Raw genomic sequence first — 23,760 nt, 5'->3', positions numbered from 1 at the left:
GTGAGGATATAATAGGTAAAAAAAATGAATTCTTAATGGGCTAGCTATCCAGGAATTAGGTTCCTTGTTAATTGATGGCCCTTGCTAATGGTTCTAGTTCAATTAGCTGACGACATAATGAGTCTGCAGGAGAAATTGCACCTGAATTGCCGCTGAGGGATGAAAACGAAAGTTTTCATTTTGAGGTACCTTTTGAAACCTCACCCTCGCACTCAAACCCATAGTAATAGATAGATAGTAGTAAAACTTCAATTAAATAAAGTTCCATGTAGCAATGCACACTTCCTATGGCGGCAAGTGATAGGAAATTTTAATCTACTTTTTCTTGTAATTAAGTTGATTTTCATTGATATCCTGCACTTTGTCTACTATTAATAACTATAACCAGAGAAGAGAGACGTTTTTACTGAGGAAATTAGGTATGTTTTTCTCCTCCCTAATTCACTACTTGCACATGCTTCAGTGTTTGTCCGTTGGAGGATGTAATACTTGTTCAATACGTGATGAAAGATATCTGTAGGAACATCTTTCATGAAGAAAGCAACTTCATTTGAGAATAGAAACATACTGTCGGATACAATGCAGCTGACTGCAGCTATGCTTGATCATGCTTGGCCATTTTTTTGGCTATATTTTTTTTCAAAGAGCAATATCTCCTATTCTAGGGCAAAAATGCTATTTTTGGTCCAACCAAATTCAAATTAATTCCATAGATATGCCAACTTGATATATTCACATATAATAAAAAAACAATACAGAATTTTTACTACTTAAAACTTCTGTTGTGGAAAAACTAAAGAAAGTAAAGTTATAGGTAAAAGAAGGGAGAGCCAAAGGGATGCACAATAAAGAAAGGAGATGCATAACCTATTCTATTCTCTGATGCATACGGTGCTTTGTTGGATGGCCGCTGCCAAGTTTGAGTCTAATTTTCCACATTTATGGCCGCTGCCAAGCTTTGTTGGATCTTGACCACCTTCGAATAAAGACTTTATTATATGGCACGTATATTTCTTCTTCTTCTTTTTTATTTTTTATTTTATCTTGTATGGAAATAAGAATTCTTACGTCAACGAAAGACAGCAAATGTGAAAGCCAGGTCAAACAAGACAGCCATAGAATACATTTTCCTTTTGGTGTGAAGTAAATTAAATATTTAAGGGTGTTGTTAAAGGAATCTTAAAATTAACTGTGTATATTATATTATCAAACTATTTATTGAATTATTAATTTATTAGAAAACAGTGAGTGGCAAATACTGAAAGTCTAGGTCATATATGTGGAAAGGATATTTTTTGCCTCTTTTCCTGGGAATTTCATACAAATCACGGTTTGACATATCTGTAAAAATAATTAATCAAAAGTACAAAAAGAAAAACTTATGCACACATATCTAACTGTCATTAACAAGAATGTAGGAGTTCCTACTTACAGGAGAAGGAGGGAAGTATTTTCCATGTGGTAATCTCCTTTTAAGTCAAAAATTTTAAAATAAAGGTTGGTGGACATCACATAGGGCTAAAAGTCTAGGTAATATTGCTAGTTCAAATTTTCTATAATTTAAAACAAAGGTTAGGACAGTGCAAAGTGTACTGTGCTAGCTATAAGTAAAAGGGTTGGGTTGAAAATTCGAAATGTAACTCTCTCACTCCTTACAAAATCAAAGTCACGAATTCCCTGGAGCTTGAAACTTGCTTAATTAGAGCTTGAAGCTTTCTAATGTCCATCCTTCCGTTATAAATAAGGATCCAAATATAATTAAGGAGATCAAGCATAATGGAGGAGCTGCTCATGATCCTAATTAGTTCTGTGCTTGTGTGTGTACCTCTTTACTACTACATTTTTAAGATTCGTGTCAACGGCACGAAAAATGAACGACTTGATCAGCATAAACTCCCACCGGGAAGCACAGGCTGGCCAATCATAGGTGAAACCCTCGAGTATCTAAGGACAGGAAAAAAGGGTGTCCCAGAAAAGTTCATAGCAGACAGGAGGAACAAGTACAAGAACTCTTCCTCCTCCTCCTCTGCGAATTGCAAGGTCTTCAAGACATCGTTGCTGTTCGAAGACATGGCCGTGCTCTGCACTGCCGCCGGAAACAAGTTCCTGTTTTCGAACGAGAAGAAGCTGGTCAAGTCGTGGTGGCCGCCTCACTTGGACAAGCTCATATTTGCCGACTCTGCTCCTGACGAGAAAGCGAAAGCATTCATCACCGAAGAGTCCACGCGATTTCGCAACACTATGGCTCCATATCTCAAGCCTGCGGGTCTCCAAAAGTATGTTGGGACCATGGACACTTTCACCAAAAAACATCTGGACATGTACTGGGAAGATGGAAAAGATGATGATCAAGTGATCAAGGCTCACCCGCTTGCAAAGAAGTATGCTTTCACAATGGCATGCAGGCTCATGTTAGACACTGAGGATCAACAAGTATTTACCAAACTAGAAAACCTAATGAAGGATTTGTCTTCAGGGTTCACTTCATTGCCAATTGATCTGCCCGGCACGCAGTTTAACCGCGCAATTCGAGGGTCCAGGCAACTCAGGGAAGAAATTAAGAATATTGTCACTCAAAGGAGGATACATCTTTCCACTCGTAAGGTGGACGAAGATGTTGATGGTTTAGATATGTTGTCCAGCTTGATCATGGACACAGGTAGCGATGGGCTAGGGCTGAGCGACTCGGAGATTGCCAGCAAGTTGTACGGCGTTATAGTTAGTGGCTATGACAATTTCAGCAGCACGTTGGCTACCATTGTCATGTATCTAGCAGAGCTTCCTCATGTCTATGATGCCGTCCTTAAAGGTAACCTATAAAATCATTCATTCTTATGGATTTTAATTAACTGCTATAATTGATGAAGATCAAGATCTAATTAAGTCGTGCTCATAGATTAGTCATAGTCATACTTAATGATGATCATGATCTAAGTCATACTTAAATTTAAGACCATGAATAGTGTAAGTGTTAACTTGAGTTGTAAATGTTAGATGAGTTATTTCTCTAATTAAATTTGGCCAGCAGGTGCATTTTTTAAATATTAATTAATTGAGGTTTATGGTATATTTATCCCTAGTTCCCTACTTAATTGTCTATAATGATAAGGTTATAGTTGTTGGTTGATATAATTGTAAATAAAGAATTTAGTTTCAAGTTGTTGGTTGATATAATTGTTGGTTTTTTTCTTTGAGAAATTCTGAGATTGCATTCATAATTCAGTCGAAAAAACCACTAGCTACAAAGCACCAATACAAATTAGTCACAAAGGGCAATCACAATAATTGTTTTTTGGTATAATTATTGGTTAGGTAGTCAACTATAAATTTGTTTTAGTTATCATATGATATTTTAATGTGGTGGATCAAATTAGACTAACCCTATTTTATTTGATCGATCCTTTTCTTCTGAGAGAATCTTTTGAATCGAGATTTGGTAGCTGTCTTAGGGCCAATTCCAAGATTAATAAATATTTGTATAAATAAACACATTATTGCAAGTATTTCAACTAATATAATAGTTTACGTACTTGAATGAAGATATTGTCAATCAAATTCTTGATTAATTATGTGTTTTGTAACTAATAAATTAAGGATTAATTTGTGGGGGGATAATGAAACTGAAACAGAGCAAAGGCAGATTGCAGAGTCAAAAGCAGCAGGAGAGCTGTTGAACTGGGCGGATATACAAAAGATGAAATATTCATGGAGCGTGGCATGTGAAGTTATGCGATTGTTGCCACCAAATTCCGGGACTTTTAGGGAAGCCATTTCCGACTTCGTCTATGAAGGATATCTGATTCCAAAAGGAATGAAGGTAACATAAAATATAATTTAATTTAATTTATAATTTAAGGAATCTTTATTTACACTCCAAAAAATAGTCATAATTCACTCATTAAAGAGCAATACATTATGTCTTTATAAAAGAGAAGTACAATATGATTGTTTTTTAGTGACAATAAGAACTCACAGTGTAATAATACTATGTCACTGGAGTATTGTCTCATACAATGCGTGGATATTTATTGATACTATATGCTCAACAAGCAGGAACTCTTAACATCATCGTCCATCCATACTATAAAATTAAGATGGACGACCGTATACTAGGGCAACAGATATTGGACTGAATGATATTGGCTTAATTTAAATTATCTTTTCTCGTGGCTTTAATTTTGAATTAATTTGTATATGTACGTATACATGGATGGATGGATGCAGCTGAACTGGAACGTGCATTCGACACATAAAAACCCAGAGTACTTCCCAGATCCAGAAAAGTTTGATCCGTCGAGGTTTGAGGGACAAGGACCACCTCCTTACTCATTTGTTCCGTTTGGAGGAGGACCTCGGATGTGTCCAGGCAAAGAATATTCTCGACTCAAAATGTTGGTGTTCATGCACAACGTTGTCACCAGATACAGATGGGAGAAGGTTTTTCCTGACGAGAAATTCGTGTGGGACCCAGCGCTTGTTCCTACCAAAGGACTTCCAATTCGGGTTTTTACTCACAATAAATCACAGTCCAACTAGCAGCGAATTCATGGATGGATGAACCTATGAATATTATATATGTATTGATCGATGCGATTGTATTTGGTTTTGCTATAATGTGTGTGATTTCAAAATAAAAGGATAAAGACTTATACACTACTACATTTTACACTTTGCGCGACGAAGAGAATTTCGTCGCGCAAAATACATTGTAGTCGCACAAATTTCAGCGCGACAAAAACTTCGTCGCGCAGAATCCGTCGCGCAAAGATCGTGAAGAAAGACTTTGCGTGACGAAGTTTTTTCATTGGTCACGCAAAGTGACTTTGCGCGACGAATAAATATTGGTCGTGCAAAGCGACTTTGCGCGACGAAAAAGATTGGTCGCGCAAAGTGACTTTGCGCGACGAAAAATATTGGTAGCGCAAAGTTGTGCGCGACGAAATACATTGGTCGCGCAAAGGTTTGCGCGACGAAATATATTGGTCGCGCAAAGTTTTGCGCGACGAACAACATTGGTCGCGCAAAGTCTAAAAAAAATTTAAAAAAAATAAAAAATTCCCGCGTCCAATTTTTGGTACCTGCCCAAATTTTTTTGAGTTTTGCGCAACGAAATATTTTTTGTTTTAAATTTTTTTAATTTAAAATAAACTAATTTAATAGTTTGCACTACGAAATATTTTGTCGCGCAAGGTTTTTGACTTTTTGTTTTATTATTTCTTTAAGATGAATTTATTTATATGAATTTTTTCAAAATTTTACTTTTTAAATTTAATTTAATTGTATGATTTCTTTTTAAAATTACTTTAATTTAAATTGATATTAATTTTTACTTTTAAAATTTAATTTAATTGTATGATTTTTTTAATTACTTTAATTTAAATTGACATATTCAAAATAAAATTACATATGAAAAATAGTGATTCAATTATCCAATAAATATATATATATATAATATTCAAAATGTACACATAAATTAACAAAGTACAATAATAAAATCCTAATACAAGCGTATTGTGGTGGTAGTGGCGGAGGATATGTTTTGATAGCTTCCTAATCCTCAACTTTAGCCGTTAAAGTCTCGATGATTCCCTACAAAAAAAACAAATATGGTCAAATAACCACACAAAAAAAAAAGGCATAATCTCCCCTAAAATTGTTATACCACAAATCCAACCCAAACTCCAATCCCTCCCCTTTACTCAACCCCAAAACCCACACAAACTCAAAATTAACTCCAAAAACACATATTAATGAAAAAAATTTAAAATTTGGAGAGAATATACCTTTTGGCAAGATTGAGAGTGAATGAGAATGAGAGGGAGAAGTGAGTGTGAGAGAATTAGAGAAGATAGTGATAGAGAGATGAGAGAGTGAGTGAGAGAGAGTGAGAGATAGTGAAGAGAGAGATGAGAGATTAAGTGAGAGGAGTGAGTGAGAGAAATGGTGGGATTTGGGGAGAGGGAAAGAGAAAGGAGAGGTAAGAGTAGAGAAAGGCATTGAGAAAATGGTGGATGAGTTATTTCGATTTTAAAAACCGTATCACTTTGCACGACGAAAAATATTGTTGGTCGCGCAAAGGTTTGCGCGACGAACAATATTGGAATATTGGTCGCGCAAAGTTTTGCGTGACGAAACATATTGGTCGCGCAAAGTTTTGCGCGACGAAATATATTGGTCGCGCAAAGTCTAAAAAAATTATTTAAAAAAAATAAAAATCCCCGCGTCCCATTTTTGGTACCCGCCAAAATTTTTAAATTTTTGCGCGACAAAGTCTAAAAAAATTACTTAAAAAAAATAAAAATCCCCGCGTCCCATTTTTGGTACCCGCCAAAATTTTTAAATTTTTGCGCGACAAATATAGGAATATTGGTCGCGCAAAGTCTAAAAAAATTATTTAAAAAAAATAAAAATTCCCGCGTCCCATTTTTGGTACCCGCCAAAATTTTTAAATTTTTGCGCGACGAAAAATACATACTGGTCGCGCAAAGTCTAAAAAAATTTCCGCGTCCGATTTTTGGTACCCGCCCAAATTTTTGCGAGACGAAAAATATATATTGGTCGCGCAAAGTTTTGAGCGACAAAAAATATTGGTCGCGCAAAGTCTAAATTTTTTTTATTTTTTTATAAAATCCCGCGTCCCATTTTTGGTACCCGTCCAAATTTTTAGAGTTTTGCGCGACAAATTGTTGGTTGCGCAAACTTTTGAGAGACGAAAAATTGGTTCGTAACACAATATTTATAAAAATAATTGTTATGAATAATAAAAATAAAATTAATTTATTTTACAAATTAAAATATAAATAAGGTTAAAGCTGCTTGATAAATATATATACTATTCAATTTCTTAAGTGTTATACGTACAAAATAAATAAATTTAAAGCTACTTAATAAATAAATATATATACACACACCATTCAACGATCCAACCGTCAGACTTATTTGTATATACTTCAAGATCGTATACCCCAAAAATCGCAAAAAACAAACATTCAGAGATCTAGTAACGAGACAAAACTTTTCGATGGTTATAAATGAAAAATTACGATTTAACGGTTATTTTAACTCCGATTTTGATGATTTTTTTTACAGCTACACTCCTTAACCATATATGAATACAATGACTGAATTTGATCTTCAATTTAAAATATTTACACTAGTGGATACTACAAAATCTTATGTTATATCTAACGAACGTATAAATAACCTCTTAATTGTTAGTGAATATATTGTTTTGATGGCATATACATTCACCAAAACTAGTTTCAACGATCCAACCGTTAAACTTATTTGTTTATACTTCGAGATCATATACGCCAAAAATCGGAAAAAATAAACATTCAGAGATCAAGTAATGGGACAAAACTTTTCGACGGTTATAATGAAAAATCACGATTTAACGGTTATTTTAACTCCGATTTTGATGATTTTTTACAGCTACACTCCTTGACCCTATATGAATACAATGACTGAATTTGATCTTCAATTTAAAATATTTACACTAGTGGATACCACAAAATCTTATGTTATATTTAACGAACGTATAAATAAACTCTTAATTGTTAGTGAATATATTGTTTTGATGGCATATGCATTCACCAAAACTAGTTTCAACGATCCAACCGTCAAACTTGTTTGTTTATACTTCGAGATCATATACGCCAAAAATCGGAAAAAATAAACATTCAGAGATCAAGTAATGGGACAAAACTTTTCGACGGTTATAATGAAAAATCACGATTTAACGGTTATTTTAACTCCGATTTTGATGATTTTTTACAGCTACACTCCTTGACCCTATATGAATACAATGAACTAATTCGATCGTCAATTTAAAATATATATTTTCTAACAAAAACCCAATCTGAACAACAATAATATATTTTTCTAACAAAAATCCGATCCGATCTAAAATAATAAATTTAAAGCTACTTAATAAATATATATACTGTTTAATTTCTTAAGTGTTATGCATACAAAATAAAAAACAAAAATAAATTAGTTTAGGCGACGAAATGTTTGGATTACGTCATGCAAAGATTTTAAAATATATATATTTTATTTTTATAAGGACTTTGCGCGACGAAGTTCATTATTGCGTCGCGCAAAGTCACTTTGAGCAACTATGTATTGTTGTCGCGCAAAAGTTTGTCGCGCGAAGTGACTTTGCGCTACGAACTGTTTTTCGTCGCGCAAAATTTGGTCGCGCAAGACTTTGAGCGACGAAGTTTTGAGTTTCGTCGCGCAAAGTGACTTTGAGCGACGAATAGTTTTTCGTCGCTCAAAATTTGATCGCGCAAGGGGTTTTTTTTACTAGTGTTTCTAGCTGCTGCACGTTGGTCTAATTTTCCACATTTATGAGCCCAAGTTTGAGTCTAATTTTAATAATTACACCCTACTTATCATATTCAATCATAATCAAACGTAAGCGAAAAACTATACTTCCAAAAACATTAAACAAACATTGCAGAGTTTTGCAGGCCGTTTAATCCATAAGAGTTCCAACCTCCCACTCAATAAACATCAAGTAGGATCACTGGAAACGTATGGTCAAAATTCAAATGCAAGGATCTCAATATAATTTTAAAGGATTATTCTCAGGTATCCTAGTGAAACAAAGAAATCAATAAGAATATAAAATATTTAAGGTAACCAATAATATCAAAGATCAGGAAAAGCACACTGACCATATGATGTTCACTGAACAGTATGCATCCTTGACATTTTGACCAATTAGACCTTAATCATAATAAGGTGGGTTTAGTGGTCTGATAGTGTTCAGCTCTTGAATGAGTTTGGTGTTATTTGATACTGTGTACTAGATATTAGGGATATTTTTAATAGTTAAATAGGATATTAGGGTGTACTTAAATCATATAGTGTACTCAATTAATTTTAATTAGGTTTCGTTTAACATCATCTATATTTAAACACAACGCATATATACTAATATCTCTCGGTGGTGATTTTATACTCCTATAAACAAATTAATCATGATTTTTTTTATCATGATTTTATTGTTTTGGTTCACATAGTATAAGTAGCACACATTTGAACCAAAACAAAACAAAAAACAAAAAAAACAAAACAATGAGTGCCGGCAAATACTGAAAGTCTAGGTCATATATGCATAAAGGATTTGTTTGCCTCTTTTTCTGGGAATTTCATACAAATCATGGTTTGATATATCTGTAAAAATAATGAATCAAAAGTATAAAAAGAAAAATTTATGCACACATGTCAAACTGCCATTGACAAGATTGTAGGAGTTCCTACTTACAGGAGAAGGATGGAAGTATTTTTCATCTGGTAATCTCCTTTTAAGTCAAAAAATATAAAATAAAGGTTGGTAATCATCACATAGGGCTAAAGTCCATTTCATATCGGGTTTTATTATAATTTGGGCTCCTATACTGAGTATTATAGTAAATCTCCCTAACTATTGTCTATTCAGATTATTTGTAAACAAAACATCACTCTAGGATGTATAAATATACAAAATTCCTTATGGTTTTAGCAATAAACAAAGGTTGAAGTTGATATACAAAGTATGATGCATACAATATGGTTGACAACCGTCATGAGCTAGCTCTTATATGGCATACATGTAATTATACCGAAACAAGGAAAATTACTGTTTTTAGTCATTTGAATGCCTAAGATGAACTTTACCTCTTTTTCTATGTCAGCTATATATGGACAGTTATATTCACTAGCGGGCTAAGGAATTTTTCAACGGAAGTGCAATGTTTTGGCTAGTGTAGTCATGTTTAAAAAAGTATAGTTTCACTCAAATAAAGCTAAACAAGATTTTCCTTGATTGTCATGACTCATAATGAATATTATTCTTCATTCAAAATTAATATTCAATTTCCCATGTCAATTCTTCATGGGGTCCAAATTCTGCGTTATCTTCTTGAGTTCATATGGATGCACTCCACCACTCTAAACATCTCTCAATTAATTCATATGGGAGCCAATTGAAATTTTAAGTTTCAGGTTATTAACAAATATAGATGGATAGAGAGAGGGAACAAATTAATGAATTGTGGTGGGTTTTTATCTTTAAAGAAGGAATTTTTGAGGTTTGCTGGAGTGACATGAAAGTGACCAGGTTGACAAACACCACATGGCCAGTGGGCCATAGGGAAAATAGGCCCACCCACGGCCCCACAGAAAACTACAGCCCTTGTTCTTCTTTTTCATCATTTTTTCTGCCTGGATTAAAAAAACAAACAAACAAACAAACAAATGCGTGCTGGGCACAATAGCTCAGCAAAGAACAGAAAAGAACAAGTCGCCCAGTCATTTAATCAAACATTTGGGGGGCAACTGCAAGACAGACCAAAGGGGCAACTTTCGGTGACTCCAAAGCTTTTTTCGATGAGGAGAGATACAGCTGCACCTCCTAGCACCTCTATAGGTCCGCCACGGGTTATATTCGTTGGAATAGATAAGTGAGGCCACATACAACACCGAATGTAGTGGTTTTATGAATCCTCTTATGTTTTCAGTTCTTGATGAGCTAGGTCTTTAAGATATAAAATTAATTTTGCGTATTGTCTTGCAATAGTTGTGGTTATTATTTGTATCTTTTATTGTTTACAAGAGTCCTTTGTGGGGCTATGATCTTATAATGCCCTTTTATTAGTGAAATTGAAGCGGCTAAAAAAAAAAAAAAGATGTGTTAAAAATACCCCTCTAAGGTATATAGATTTGAACCCAAAAAAAAAAGTTATATAGAAATATATGTTGCATCCCTCTTTTTATTGTCAACGGGATATAGCCCAGTGAAAATGAGTCTTGACTTGCAGACTAATGGTCTCAGGTTCAAACTTCTATGACATTTTGATAGTGTGTGTGTAAGAAACCCCCTCTCATTTGTAATTAGACCGCCCCTTGCATGCACACAAAAAAACATAATTCCGGCCAAAAATTAATTGGACCAAAAAAAAAAACAGCACATAATTCCCCATGATTTTGCAATAAACAAATAGTTGAACACTGGACTCGAAGGATAACTATCAATTTAGTTTGATATAATATTGGACAATCGACCAAGAAAAACAAGTTAACCGACCAAATTAATAAAAAAAGTAGATGAACCTCTTATTTGTATGAAGTAGATGCGTTCACATCTTGGAACCTTAGATGCCTTCATCTTTCTCTCCCTCTATACAGTTTATCAATTTTAGAGAAGACATCAATAGATTTTGCACACAAATTCACCAACAGAATCTTTAGAAGACCCTAAAAAGGCCCATTTTGAGAAAACAAGGGGCCCCAATTTGTGTCCCGTATTACGGTTTTTTTAAATCTTAATTGGACGTTAATTACTTGCCGCTCGTTGTTTCATCCTTATCTATAATACAATAATGCAACATATTAAACAGCTGCTTCTCCCACTGGTCTTGATTAAGATGCCATATTATCATCTTAAATTTTTAATCCACAAGTAGTTGAACAAAATACAAGGACATATACGTTTTTTTATTCCGATTCTTGCAAGTTCATAAACAAAATACAAGGACTTTACTCTCATTTCGATTTGAGAATTAGTAAACACTTCAATGGTCTTGTACTTAATTTTCATTGACTCATATCCTTTTTCTTAGAAAATTAAGAATATTAACTTCTTCTTTTTTGCCAATTTGTCCGTCTAAATTCTTAACATTTACTCCAATTTGCTGTTAAATTTGAAGGTAAATTAGTCATTTAAAATGTAAAAATAATTAAATATTGTAAAATAAAATAATATGAAATGTAAAATATAAAACGAAAAACCATTTTAATAAACAAGCACCCCCTCTCTCTCTAGGAACTTGAAGTACATTCTGTCAACGCACTCCGACAAGTCTTCAATAAAGTCAAGTGAGTCAGAGTCGGCAAGTTTGAAAACGACGTGTTTCACGTTGAGGGAGGTGAGGGCTCAGAGGTAGTGGATGAATTGGATGGAAGTTAAGAGGTCGTTGATTAAAGGGTAGAGGTGCTAGCTGGGGTGGGATTGATCGGACAGTTAGGGATAGGATGACGGATTGGACGACAAAAAATGATGGGGCTTGCGAATGCGTCTTGGGGAAGGGGGTTGTTAGAGCATTCAAAATGAGCTTTTTAAATCATCTTTTTAAATTTTAGGGAGAAATCGTAAAAATGCAACTTCAACCACGTTCCCTATCCATCTCCTAAAATAGGGAGTCCTGAGCTCATAAATATGAGGAGAGAGAAAGAACTCTTGGTGGCTCCCTATAATTTAATGCTGCTTTATTTAATGAGTATTTCAAACTTTTATTTAATGCTAATTATTTTTTATTTTATTTTTTAATAGAGATGGACCAATCAAAAAATAGTTGAGTAATGCTATTTAGACACACAACATTGACCACCTTAACTGACCACCTTATGTGGCAACTGATGTGGCATGTCATGTCAATTAATGAATGTCACCATGTCAATTAAAAAACAAATTAAAAAACCCTAGCATTCCTAGTGAGTGGCCTCAAATTGACATGGCATGACACATCAGTTGCCACATAAGGTGGTCAGTTAAAGTGATCAATATTGTGTGTCCAAATAGCATTACTCAAAATAGTTATAGCATTTATGACTCTCCAAATTATGGAGTATGGTTGGAGTTGAAATTTTTTAGAGAGCTCCTAAAATAATTTTATTATATTTTTAGCTGAATTTTAACTAAGAAATAGAGAGTATCATTGTGGATACTCTTATGTTATATAGGGGAGAAAAAAATAGGGTGGGTGGTGGGGGTAAGGTTTTTTTCTTTTCTTTTTATTCCCTCTTGCTTCCATTTTTAAACATAAAATTGTATGAAATGTGGAGGATCTAGACGGCATGGGGCAAATTGCCCAAAAAAAAAAAAAATTCATATCCTTAATATATACTAGCCTCTCTGCACGCGCTTCCGCGCTTGCGAGAGGTTTTTTAAAAAAAATAAGTAAATTTATTTTAGAATTAAAAAAGATAATGGGTAGTTGTGTTCCATAAAAATAGGATCCATTATCTGCTTTTTCTTTTTCTTTTAATTTTTTTAAATATGAAAAAGTGTGAATTTACCATATTATCCTCATTTAATTAATAATTTGAATTCTTAATGTTTGCATTAACCAAGGGCATTTTTTGGTATTTTGAATGTTTCACTATTCTCTGCCTTTTGCTTTATATATATAGATATATATATATTTTAAAGGATAGGGATCAATTGAAAGTTCGATACCAATCACCACTTTAGCCTTTCCAAAATGCCATTGTCAAGGGCAGAACCACTATAAAGGACCTGATGTGGACTCTCTCTATCTCTCTCTCTCTCTCTCTCTCTCTCTCTCTCTCTCTCTCTCTCTCGTCAGACTCGGAGAGTTTGAAAACGACGTGTCTCGCGTTAGGCGAGGTGAGGGCTTGGAGGTAGTTGCCATACTCAATGTAAGTTAAGAGGTCATTGATTAGAGGGTGGAGGTGGTGGGTGGAGGTGGGATTGATCGGACGGTTGGAGATGGGATGACGGATCGAACGACGAAAGGGAATGGGGATTGCGAATGGGGGTTGGTGGCATAACTGGGTCTGCAACTATAGGTGATGGGATAGGGTTTTTCTTATTCGTTTTTATTCTTTGTTCTTCAATTTTTTATAAACAGAAAATTGAATGAAACAGAAAATTAAATGAAATGTTGAGGATTTAGAGGGCAGTAGTAATTGGTGAAGAAAAAAAATCATATCCTTAATTTTCTGAAAAAATAAGTAAAGATCAATTGAAAGTTAGTTATAAATCACCAGTTTAGCCTTATCAAAATGCCCTTGTCAAAGGCAGAGCCACAATAGGACCAGAGGTGCCCCCTCCCCACAAAGTTAATAAAATATTGTGTAGATGGGCTCTCACTAACTCGATTATCAGAAGAAAAATCGAAATGCACCTAGTCCAACCGACCACATTAGCCAATTCCTTCCATATTCAATAATCATAATCTTGAAAATAGTTTAACTGTTATAAATCTAGAGGAATTGGAGAGGGAATTGAGATAGAAAGAAAGTAGAGAAACTGAACTTTCATTGAATGTTTTCTCTATATTGAATGGTTCTGTGTTCTTGATCTCTATTTCTGTCACACCCATTACAGGGAGGGATCAACCCTTTTGTAGGTAAAGTTCCTTCCACCAAGTGGTGGAGTAGGTAAAGCTCCATCCAACAAGTGGCGGGCTCCACCTTATTATTTACAACATTAACATATATATTTTTTTTAATGTTAATTGATAATTTTTTGGCTTCATTTTTATTAATTTTCTTTACGTATGTAGCTATTATGTTATATTTCTATTGTTGAGATATTAGTTTCTGAAAACATTCTAAAACCTAAAGACCTATTTTGTTAAGTGCCCAATTTATTTTGTATTATTTGAATTTTTATCTATATTAAAAGGACTGAATTTCATTTATTTATGCTTTTAACTGCTTTCTATGTTTTGGCCCTCCACATTAAAAATCCTGACTCCACCCCTAAGAACCTTGCCCTTGTGTTTTCTTCTTACTTCAGGGGTTTTTCTGTCTGATTTTGAATTGAAGTGGGGTGCCTCTCAAGGGTTTCTTTATTATTTTTTTATGTGTTCTTTCTCTATGCTCTCTCCTGATTTCTGTTATTGGTTTGTCTTGTCGTTTTTGCAGGTGTCAAAGGACGATGAGCTTGCTTCATATAGAAAGTTTATTTTGACAATTTGAGATGTTCTGTGGCATTCTCCTATGTGTTGTGTTGTTGGTTTCTATTTGGGGTTTTCTGTTTTGTAACGGTCTTTGTTGTTTTGTGTTGGACTCTCTTGTTAGTCCACGACATATGCGACACTAGTCTTTCTTACCTTAGGATTTGTCCCATGTGATTTTCTTAGGAAGGTTTTAATGAGGTTACTGTTTGCATGCCGGTCTTTGTATGCCTCTTCGACTTATGAATGAAATCTTGTTTTTTATTAAATTTAAAAAATTAAAAAATTAAAAATAAAACCTGCAATGGGAGAGCATGTTAATGTAATAATAAAATTGCCCTCATGTTTTACGCTTAATAAATTAACTCAATCTGAAGAAAAGTGAGGGAAACTGATACAAGATAATCTCGGGTGGGCTAGTGAGGAGTCCAATACATACGCTGATACAAGAAAATCTAGAATTGGGGCTTCACATTTCACTGGTCAGATTCACATATCAACATACACAAGTAGAGAAGTTAGATCTATTAAAAATACCACTTCAACTTAATAATTGGGATTAATTTAATTATTCTAGGACGTTGACAATGAATTACAAGTTTGGATCAAGTAAAGCAAGAGGTAAATCATGCACACATATTGCAGTTTTTATACCTACTTGACTAGTGCAAGGTCAAAAGTCATCTACATAAATAAATAATTACAAACTTTTGACTGTACCGTTAACTGGTCTTCCTTTCGAAATACAAGTTTTTACTCTTACTTGACCAGTGTCCTCTTACTAGTCAACTGTACTAAAATTATGAGCATGTGTTTTGGTTGATTCATTTTAACTCCCATGTGATTTTGTTTCTTTTTCAACTATGAGTTGATCACCTAGGCTGTGTTTGGTATGCCTCATTGAACTGGACTATGCTAAATAGAACTTGAAATTCATGTTTGGTAAAAGAGGAGACTAACTTAAATGAGATTGTATAGTCCAAGAGTAAAAAAACACCAAACTCGCTCGTGCAATACAATGAGGATGAAACATGGTTCGCAAAATAGCGAGCGTGCTATTTTGAATGCGCGAGTCTGACCAATCCAATCGCAAGACCAAGACCAAATCTCTCTCTCTCTCTCTCTCTCTCTCTCTCTCTCTCTCTCTCTCTCTCTCTCTCTCCACCAATCCAATTGCAAGACCAAATCCATATCCAAGCTTCAAAAATCTGCTGATAGGGATAAGTTTCAGGATCTGTTGTTCGCGATGATGAGGATGTTGATGGAGGCTTAGAACAATGACAACAAGGCCACAAGACAAGAGGCTCTCGAGTTGTTGATCGAATTGGCCAAGACCGAGCCCAGGTTCCTCAAGTGGCAAAGAGATAATGGGTTGGGGAGGGGCGGATATGTGTGGGTTAAGTCTTGGTCGGGAGGGTCAATGTGGGTGGTGGGTTAGTAGATTTTTGGGGGTTGGTTCAAGGTCGGGGAGAGAGAGAGAGAGAATGGGGTTTTTTTTTTAATTTTATAATATTTTAAAAGATTTTTTAATTTTTATTTTCACACATGAGCCCTAATTAAATACTCCCGATTAAATTTAAATATTTTTTAGGTCAAAATCTCTAATTAAATTTAAATATTACAAGAATTATTTTTTTGACACAGGTCTTTATTATTTTTACAATCTAGCTTCTTAGTCCGACACAACACCAAACGTAGGTCAGTACTTAATCCAGCTTAGGCCAATTCGAGCTAATTCAAAACAGTTTCAAGATTTGGTCCAGTCCGCCGTACTAAACGACCCCCTAATATTATATCTTATTCGTCTAACTGTACTAAAATTGGCTTGCCCAATTTTAGCAAAACCATTAGTGTTTGCTCTTGGTGGATAACACTCATATTACATTGCTTTTTGCCCTAATTTTCGAGAGAGTGTTCACGGTATGCAAATGAGTTTTCAAAGTTTTTATCTATAAAATCTATCTGTGTTTTAAAATCTGTTTTTTTTCAACTTTGCATATCATTCATATAATCATTTTTAAATTATGTTTTTTCAACTTTGCAATTTGTATCGACTCCTTTTAAAATGTCATGTGATGAATTTATGATAATGACATGTGTTGTTAATCTGTTGAACACCTTCAGTTACATTTTCAATATGCTTTTAACTGGAGAAAAAAAAAATTGTGCAATATATGGGGGCTTAAGCCCAAACCGATCAACCCAATTCGATCACAAGAGGATTAGGTTGGCTTAAGCTGCTTTTTGGATGAAGAATCATGAATCGATATATATGAATTGGGTTATGGGTTGAGATCAAACTGATTCAATTAACCCGTGTCCACCCCTACTTATAACTCTTTGAATAGCATTGACACCAATGAACTAAAATTATATATATATAAAATCTATTTTCTCATTGCAATTTGAAAACTGTCCATAACTATTAGTAATACAGTATATAAATTAAGATTTATCATTGCTAACACATGTAAAACTCTCTTTTTTATGTATCCATCAAATTTCATTAAGATTAGATTGCATCTAATTTTAAATCATTTGGTTCCGGACATTCAAAGTTAGCTTGTGAGAAATACTATTGCAACCGAAAGTTAGAGCTAATGCTTTGAGTAGTTGTAGACTGCAGTAGGTTATGGTGGTAGCAGTGTCGGTGGGGCAGAAAGTCTCTGCAATTTGACCTGCCTTCCCTTGGGGCTTTCTGAGCAAGCAAGGCATCAAAGTAAGGCCTTATTCCATGCACGAGGGGTGCCTTTAATTTCCATTTTGGATCTTTCTAAAAAAAGCCTATTTCTACAATTAACTCTACGGAAAAAACAAAATTGCATAATGTGACTAGAAAAAATGCCATGGCTTTACCCATTTTTACAGCAAGGTAATAAGGTAGGTAGTAAATTTACAGAGGGACTAATTTGTTTGTGAAAGTGACTTTGTTTATTTTTTTTAGGTATCAGATGAAAGTGACATTGTTGAAATAATAATGATCATGCCTTATACACGCCATGGGGTCAGAAATGTCTAACCAGCACGTTATGTCAAGAATGAGGACAGACATTATTACTCATAAAATAAGTGATTGCGCGGGAAGATAGGTTATGGCGATAAATTAAGATCTTTAGTCTCACTCACACTAATTAATGCAAATATTCTTAATCACTTGAATTATATAAAATAGAGCTTTTAATTAATATTGTGAACAAAATCATTTGACTAATGTAAAAGAGTAATACTAGATAGGGAGACCATATTTACAGACGGCCTAATTATGCGTTGCAAAAAGCTGTTCTTGGTATTTTTTCTTAGAAAAATATTGTATCACCGTAGCTATGTAAATCTTCCACTGCAATAGTTTATTTCCCAAAAATTATAGATCTCAGAATTCATCATACCTTGGCCTGGCACATATATATATATATATATATATATATATATATATATACTTTCTATCACCCTTATGAGATTCCTTAAAGATTGTATGTGACATATAATCCATGCATTAGGGTCCAATAATATACCCTGGACCTGGAGCACATGGCGAGGACATGGAGAAAAATCCAGCAACAAGAATTGCATTATAGAATATATTCATCACATAGATCAAAAATTCAATGATGGTAACCTAAAGCCCTGAAATTTCAAAAAAAAGGAAAAAAAAAAAAAAGTGGCAAAAAGGACCCCAGCCATTATATTCATGTGAAAAAGCAGAGTTAGGACAAAAGCTATGGACAAATTTTTACTGTGTGGTTGATCTATGTAGCCGAGCAGTGGGTCTATAGCCCCATCAACATTTGTACCTTTGAAAAATATATTGGGCAATAGATATTGTTGTCCCAAGAAAAGGAGAGGTCCCCAAGCCAGCCTTTTCTGATTGATTGCCTCCAAACAGGGTCATGGGGTGTGTGACAGAGGACAGACAAGACTGTGGAGGTTGACACACAAACAATATTGCATAATGTAATGTGGATATAAATTATGGGGTTTGGTCATTCATTTTTGCTTCATGGGTAGTGCTGTTGATTTGGGAAATAATAATATGGGGGAGTTCAAGCACTTGGTGATTGTTAAGTTCAAGGAAGATGTGGTTGTGGATGATATTCTGAAAGGGCTGGAGAATTTGGTTGCTGAGATTGATGCTGTTAAGTCCTTCGAATGGTAAGCGTTTCTTTAGACTAATGTTCTTTTGTCAGATATTTTATATTTAATATGTTATGTTGCGAGACTATCACTTTAGAAAACATTTCTGCGCATAATATAGTTAATTAGAAAACAATTTAGACCCCAACAGGCATTCCATTTCCAATTGATACTCTCATACTAGACAAAACAATGTGTTTCAGGGGACAGGATCTGGAAAGCCAAGAGCTGCTTAGGCAGGGATTTACCCATGTCTTCTTGATGACATTCGACAAGAAGGATGATTATGCTGTGTTTCAGAGCCACCCTAAACATCAAGAATTTTCAGCAATATTTTCAACAGTTATAGAAAAGCTTGTGCTGCTTGATTTTCCACCTACTCTTGTCAAAACACCACCCAAGGCAGCACCACCAGAAGCACCACCAGAGGCACCACCAGCATGATCTAGATGTGCTTCAAAATTGCAAATCTATGTACTCCATCAAAACAGAATATGATGTATGCTGTTGCTTGTGTGTTTTTTCCTTAATTAATGTTTGCTTACTGTTTAATTATGGGATAAGTCAATGAGTTTTAATGTAATTTTCAACTTGTGTGGAAATATATATATATTATGGTCATTTTGCCCTTCATGAGGATCATGAAGACATGAAGACATGAAGACATGTAGCTTAATTTCTGGGATTTGGTTTCTATCCACTTCACTAATATAAATATGGCAAAAGGTGTTAAGACATATGTACTTTTTGACTTCCAGTCGTGGATGGTTCGAGCAATGGAACAACTACTTGCTATGATCAAAATTCAAAGGCCCCATGTTAACAATTTTGTCTGCCACAATATCTTGTCAAGAGAGAGAGAGCGCAAGAGATTCAAATTTTGAAAGAGTAAAAATAAACAAATGAAGAAAACATTAGCAAAAATAAATTTCCTGCTGAAAGCTCATCAAGGTGCCATTTTGTTTTGGGGAACTAGTAAAAGTTTTACGGTTCATGCCCTCATCGGATGCAAGATCTTAAGGTAAACTCCAAATACGTACAACAATTACCCGCAAACCATAATTATGGCTCATATTCATTTGTGAGTCATAATTTACGATGAAAAAACATATAGCTGTGATGATCTATCAGAATCATATAACTTTACCAACAGTAGGGATAGACAGGAGGAGATCAAGCAGGATCTAAAGGGTGGAGAAAAGTCATATTCCCTTGGGCCACTGGAAAGAAAAGCGGAACTGCAAAAGGAAAATACATATCCCTGTTAAGATGCCAAAAGTCCACAAAAGCCATCAAGAGATATAAAAAAAACACTAATATTCCTCCGCAGATTAAAAGTTGATTCTCTGTTATCTTGTTCTTCTCTGTTTCCTTTTAATTCTAGTGGGAAACAAAATAACTCCAATAATGCAGTTCATTTGAAAATGCAGACAATCAAGAAACTCTGCATCCTACATCCTTTCCTTCTGCTACTCAATTTCTGGTTAGCAACTTCAATTCCTCAAGATGCTTCAACAAGCATTTGTGACAAATTCAAGATTCAAACACCCTTTTCAAATCCAAATTCAACTGCATTATCCCGTTTAAATCGAACAGTCATCTGCAAATCTCAGAAACTATACCATAGTAATAGAACCTCTAACAGCCTCTTCCCAGTCTCCTACACTAACTACAAATGTAAAAGTCTGATCATCTCCAACCCTTCTTCTTCTTCTTCTTCACTCCACCATGTCTTCTCCTTAAACCCCTCCAACTCACTTTTACTCTTCAACTGCTCAAACAAAACACCCTCATCATCACCACTGTTTCAAAACTTCACCTGCTTAACTGCATGTGGACTTGCATCCTCTTCTTGCTTACTAGTTGATGATGTCACAAAGCTTGACATGGGATTTCATCCAAGAGATTTGAATTGCTCATGTTACAGCAGGGTGCATAGAAGATCTTTAGATGGGAGCTATGAAGCACATAAGTTGAGAACAAGAGTTTCTTTTGACATCCCTGACCACATTCCCAATATCTGCGACGAGTGTCAAAAGCCTAATGGCAATTGTGCTGCTGGGTTGAAGTGCATATGCCACCCTAAAGAGTGCAGTAAGTTTCCCTATTTCATAACCTCTGAATATGTTTATATATAAATTATATATGAGATCTTTCAATTATTTCAAAAATAGTAAGACTTGGTGTTTCCAATGGGTTTTGCAGAAAACAAAGTCATATCAAAGGCTGGATCCATCAATGCTTTGGGTAACATCCTGGTCTCTTTGCTTTCTCTTGTAGCACTAATGGTTTTGGCAGACAATCCCTGATGCAAGGAAATTATTAAGACATAATATATTGGTCTTGTTTTTCTTTTATTTGTAGATGTTCAAAGGATCTTATTACTTTTAGATTTTTCTTGTGACAGCATTATGTATTAAAGAGAAACATGATATCAATTATAATTCAACAGAAATTGAGAATAAAATGAATCTTAAAGAAAATTACAGCCTTTATGATTTTCTGTAAGATACAATCTGTTTCACATGAACCTAATCAAGATCAAGGATAGCGCTATACTAAAAATACTTGAAATGACAGAAAATAAGAGAAAAGAAAATTATATTCAAAACTTAATAGCATAATCCTGGAAATGCAAAATGTGACCTTTGCAAAAAGCTACAAGGACGCAATGAGATGGAGATGATACACACGCTACCAAAGTTTAATCAGTTAGTTTCCAAGAACAAAAACCAAGGCTCATCTCTCCCTTAATTTTCTAACTAGTGGCAATACAGGAAACAGAAATTTACCTGCAAAATCTTTAGTACTTGTAATCCTTCACATGAAGACTCTCCGAAGCACCATCTCCCAATGCAGCATCCCCTTTGTAGGTACCCAAAGTAGCTTCTGAATTAGCTTTGCACCTACCAAGGAAGGCAACTCGTGCCTTCTCCACATTTTCATCCTTTCCAGCCCGTGATTTCAGAGTGCTTTGCTGCAGAGCCAGCCCAAAAGAGAACGAAAGTGACCAGGGTTTCTTGGTATTTAACTTATTCATAGCATTCAAGTTGAGGGTAGCTTCCTCCTCACTCTGCCCACCAGAAAGAAACACCACGGCAGGAACAGCTGGAGGAACCGTTCGCTGCAATGCCCTTACAGTATGATAAGCCACCACCTCAGGTGAAACCTTCTTGGCATCTGAACCAGGGGTAACCATGTTTGGCTTGAAAAGAGTATCCTCGAGAATGGCATGGTGTTCATTCAGCGCTTTGTAGCAAGCAGCGAGGACACGCTCGGTCACATCTGCTCACTGGTCAATGTCATGAGATCCATCAACCAGTATCTCTGGCTCAACAATTGGTACCAAGCCATTCTCCTGGAAAATGACAGCATAGCGAGCCAAGCCATTGGCATTCTCATGTATAGCAAGTTGGGATGGCTCATTTGGGCCAATCTTGAGCACAGCACGCCACTTAGCGAATCGGGCGCCAGCTTCATAGTACTGCTGGCAGCGCTGGGCAAGACCATCAAGACCCTGAGTTGTGGTCTCACCGTTAGTTCCAGCAAGCTCAACAGTGCCCTTGTCCACTTTGATCCCAGGGAGGACCCCTCCTTCCTTGAGGACATCAACAAAGGGTTTATCACCAACTGTTTTCTGGTAAAGGGTTTCCTCAAACAGGATTACACCACTGAGATATTGGAGTGCACCTGGGGCGCAAAAGAGGAGCTCACGCAGGGCTTGCCTGTTGGACTCATTGTTCTCGACATTTATACTTGATAGACGCTTGCCAATTGTTCCAGTTGATTCATCTGCGGCTAGGATTCCCTTCCCGGGGGTACCAATGTAGGCAGAACAAGTTCATCTGTAATACATGAACAATGTTATTTAGGGTCTCCCTAAATAAGCTATGGTATTAAAAGCAAGAGCATTTGAATCTGCGTCTCATATGCTACTTGACATGAAGCCACTAATTCTAAAGAAGAACAGACAAATACCGATCTCCACATCTTGAGGAATATATGAATGCCAAATTATTAAACAAAAGTACAAAACAAATCAAACCTAACACAGTATGCCTTTTTGTTATTACATTTTTTATTTTCATTCCTTGAACAAAATAATTGAATTTAATAACCTTGCTGATCACCTCCTTTGTAACTAAGAGTAATTTTAAATTAAAAATGAAGAAAACAACAATGAACTGTTCAGAGAAGGAAAAAGAAAAGAACAAAACCCATGTAAACAAAAAAATAACGGAAAATGAGGGAGAGAACGAGAGGCAATGCAAGTACCATGATACTTTCCCTTGAAGCAAGACATGGCTCGTTGGTATTCTAGTCGAGAGAGAAAGAGAAAGATATAGAGAAGCAGAAGGCGCAGAAACAGAAAGATAGTAACTCTGGGGTTGGGCTATTTCAAGATTTAATTGCGAGAGAAAGTGTTAATGGCTGATGGCTAGGACCATGCAAGTGACGTACGAATGCAGTGGTGGATGTTGATGCCGGAAGAGATTGCAACGCTTTAGGTTGTTTCTTTGACTGTTCTTTGTCCTTGTCTCTTCATTTGTTTTGTGGTATATACGAGAAGAAGCATTAGGAGATATTTACGGATGGATGGAAATCACAGAAAATTATGGCATACCCTTTTATTTTGGATCGGGCTCCTCTCTGCTCTGACTTCATGGGAGTGATATGTGTGGTAACAGAATCGGTAGATGTATGAAGCTGAAGTTCATAGCCAAAATATAAAGGAACGCAAAGTTATTAAAACTCGAATCTGAAGTTTTAAGCTGAAGTTGATAGCCATCGATAGTAAAATTTAAAATTATGAACTTGAAGTTCAAAATCAAAACTATATTGACAATGTTCTAACATTCTATTATCACATTGAACTGGAAGTTCTTTAATTTATTAATTCACTTAGCTGCTTAAGTTTTGGGAGTGTATTCAA

The 23,760-nt window shown here is 35.2% G+C and overlaps 3 protein-coding genes, 1 long non-coding RNA gene and 1 pseudogene across 4 annotated transcripts; 4 read left to right on the top strand and 1 right to left on the bottom strand.

Annotated features, from left to right (window-relative positions):
- Window positions 1,596–4,656, top strand: LOC18774379 (beta-amyrin 28-oxidase). Its single transcript, XM_020565198.1, has 3 exons — window positions 1,596–2,809; window positions 3,630–3,817; window positions 4,225–4,656. The coding sequence occupies exons 1-3, from the start codon at window positions 1,777–1,779 to the stop codon at window positions 4,534–4,536; spliced, it is 1,533 nt and encodes a 510-aa protein (XP_020420787.1). The 5' UTR covers window positions 1,596–1,776; the 3' UTR covers window positions 4,537–4,656.
- Window positions 13,217–14,926, top strand: LOC109949865. Its single transcript, XR_002272171.1, has 2 exons — window positions 13,217–13,581; window positions 14,665–14,926. It is a non-coding gene; the product is annotated as an uncharacterized LOC109949865 (long non-coding RNA).
- On the top strand, window positions 18,482–19,542 carry LOC18772704 (stress-response A/B barrel domain-containing protein At5g22580). Its single transcript, XM_007207427.2, has 2 exons — window positions 18,482–18,845; window positions 19,031–19,542. The coding sequence occupies exons 1-2, from the start codon at window positions 18,694–18,696 to the stop codon at window positions 19,269–19,271; spliced, it is 393 nt and encodes a 130-aa protein (XP_007207489.1). The 5' UTR covers window positions 18,482–18,693; the 3' UTR covers window positions 19,272–19,542.
- On the bottom strand, window positions 19,700–23,130 carry LOC18773118 (annotated as a pseudogene).
- On the top strand, window positions 20,052–21,318 carry LOC18774639. Its single transcript, XM_007205690.2, has 2 exons — window positions 20,052–20,921; window positions 21,033–21,318. The coding sequence occupies exons 1-2, from the start codon at window positions 20,252–20,254 to the stop codon at window positions 21,134–21,136; spliced, it is 774 nt and encodes a 257-aa protein (XP_007205752.1). The 5' UTR covers window positions 20,052–20,251; the 3' UTR covers window positions 21,137–21,318.

This window comes from Prunus persica, chromosome G6, assembly GCF_000346465.2.
Source record: "Prunus persica cultivar Lovell chromosome G6, Prunus_persica_NCBIv2, whole genome shotgun sequence".
NCBI classification, from domain to species: domain Eukaryota; kingdom Viridiplantae; phylum Streptophyta; class Magnoliopsida; order Rosales; family Rosaceae; genus Prunus; species Prunus persica.
Note: the sequence above shows the minus strand (reverse complement) of the source record. Positions and strands in the feature narration are given on the sequence as shown.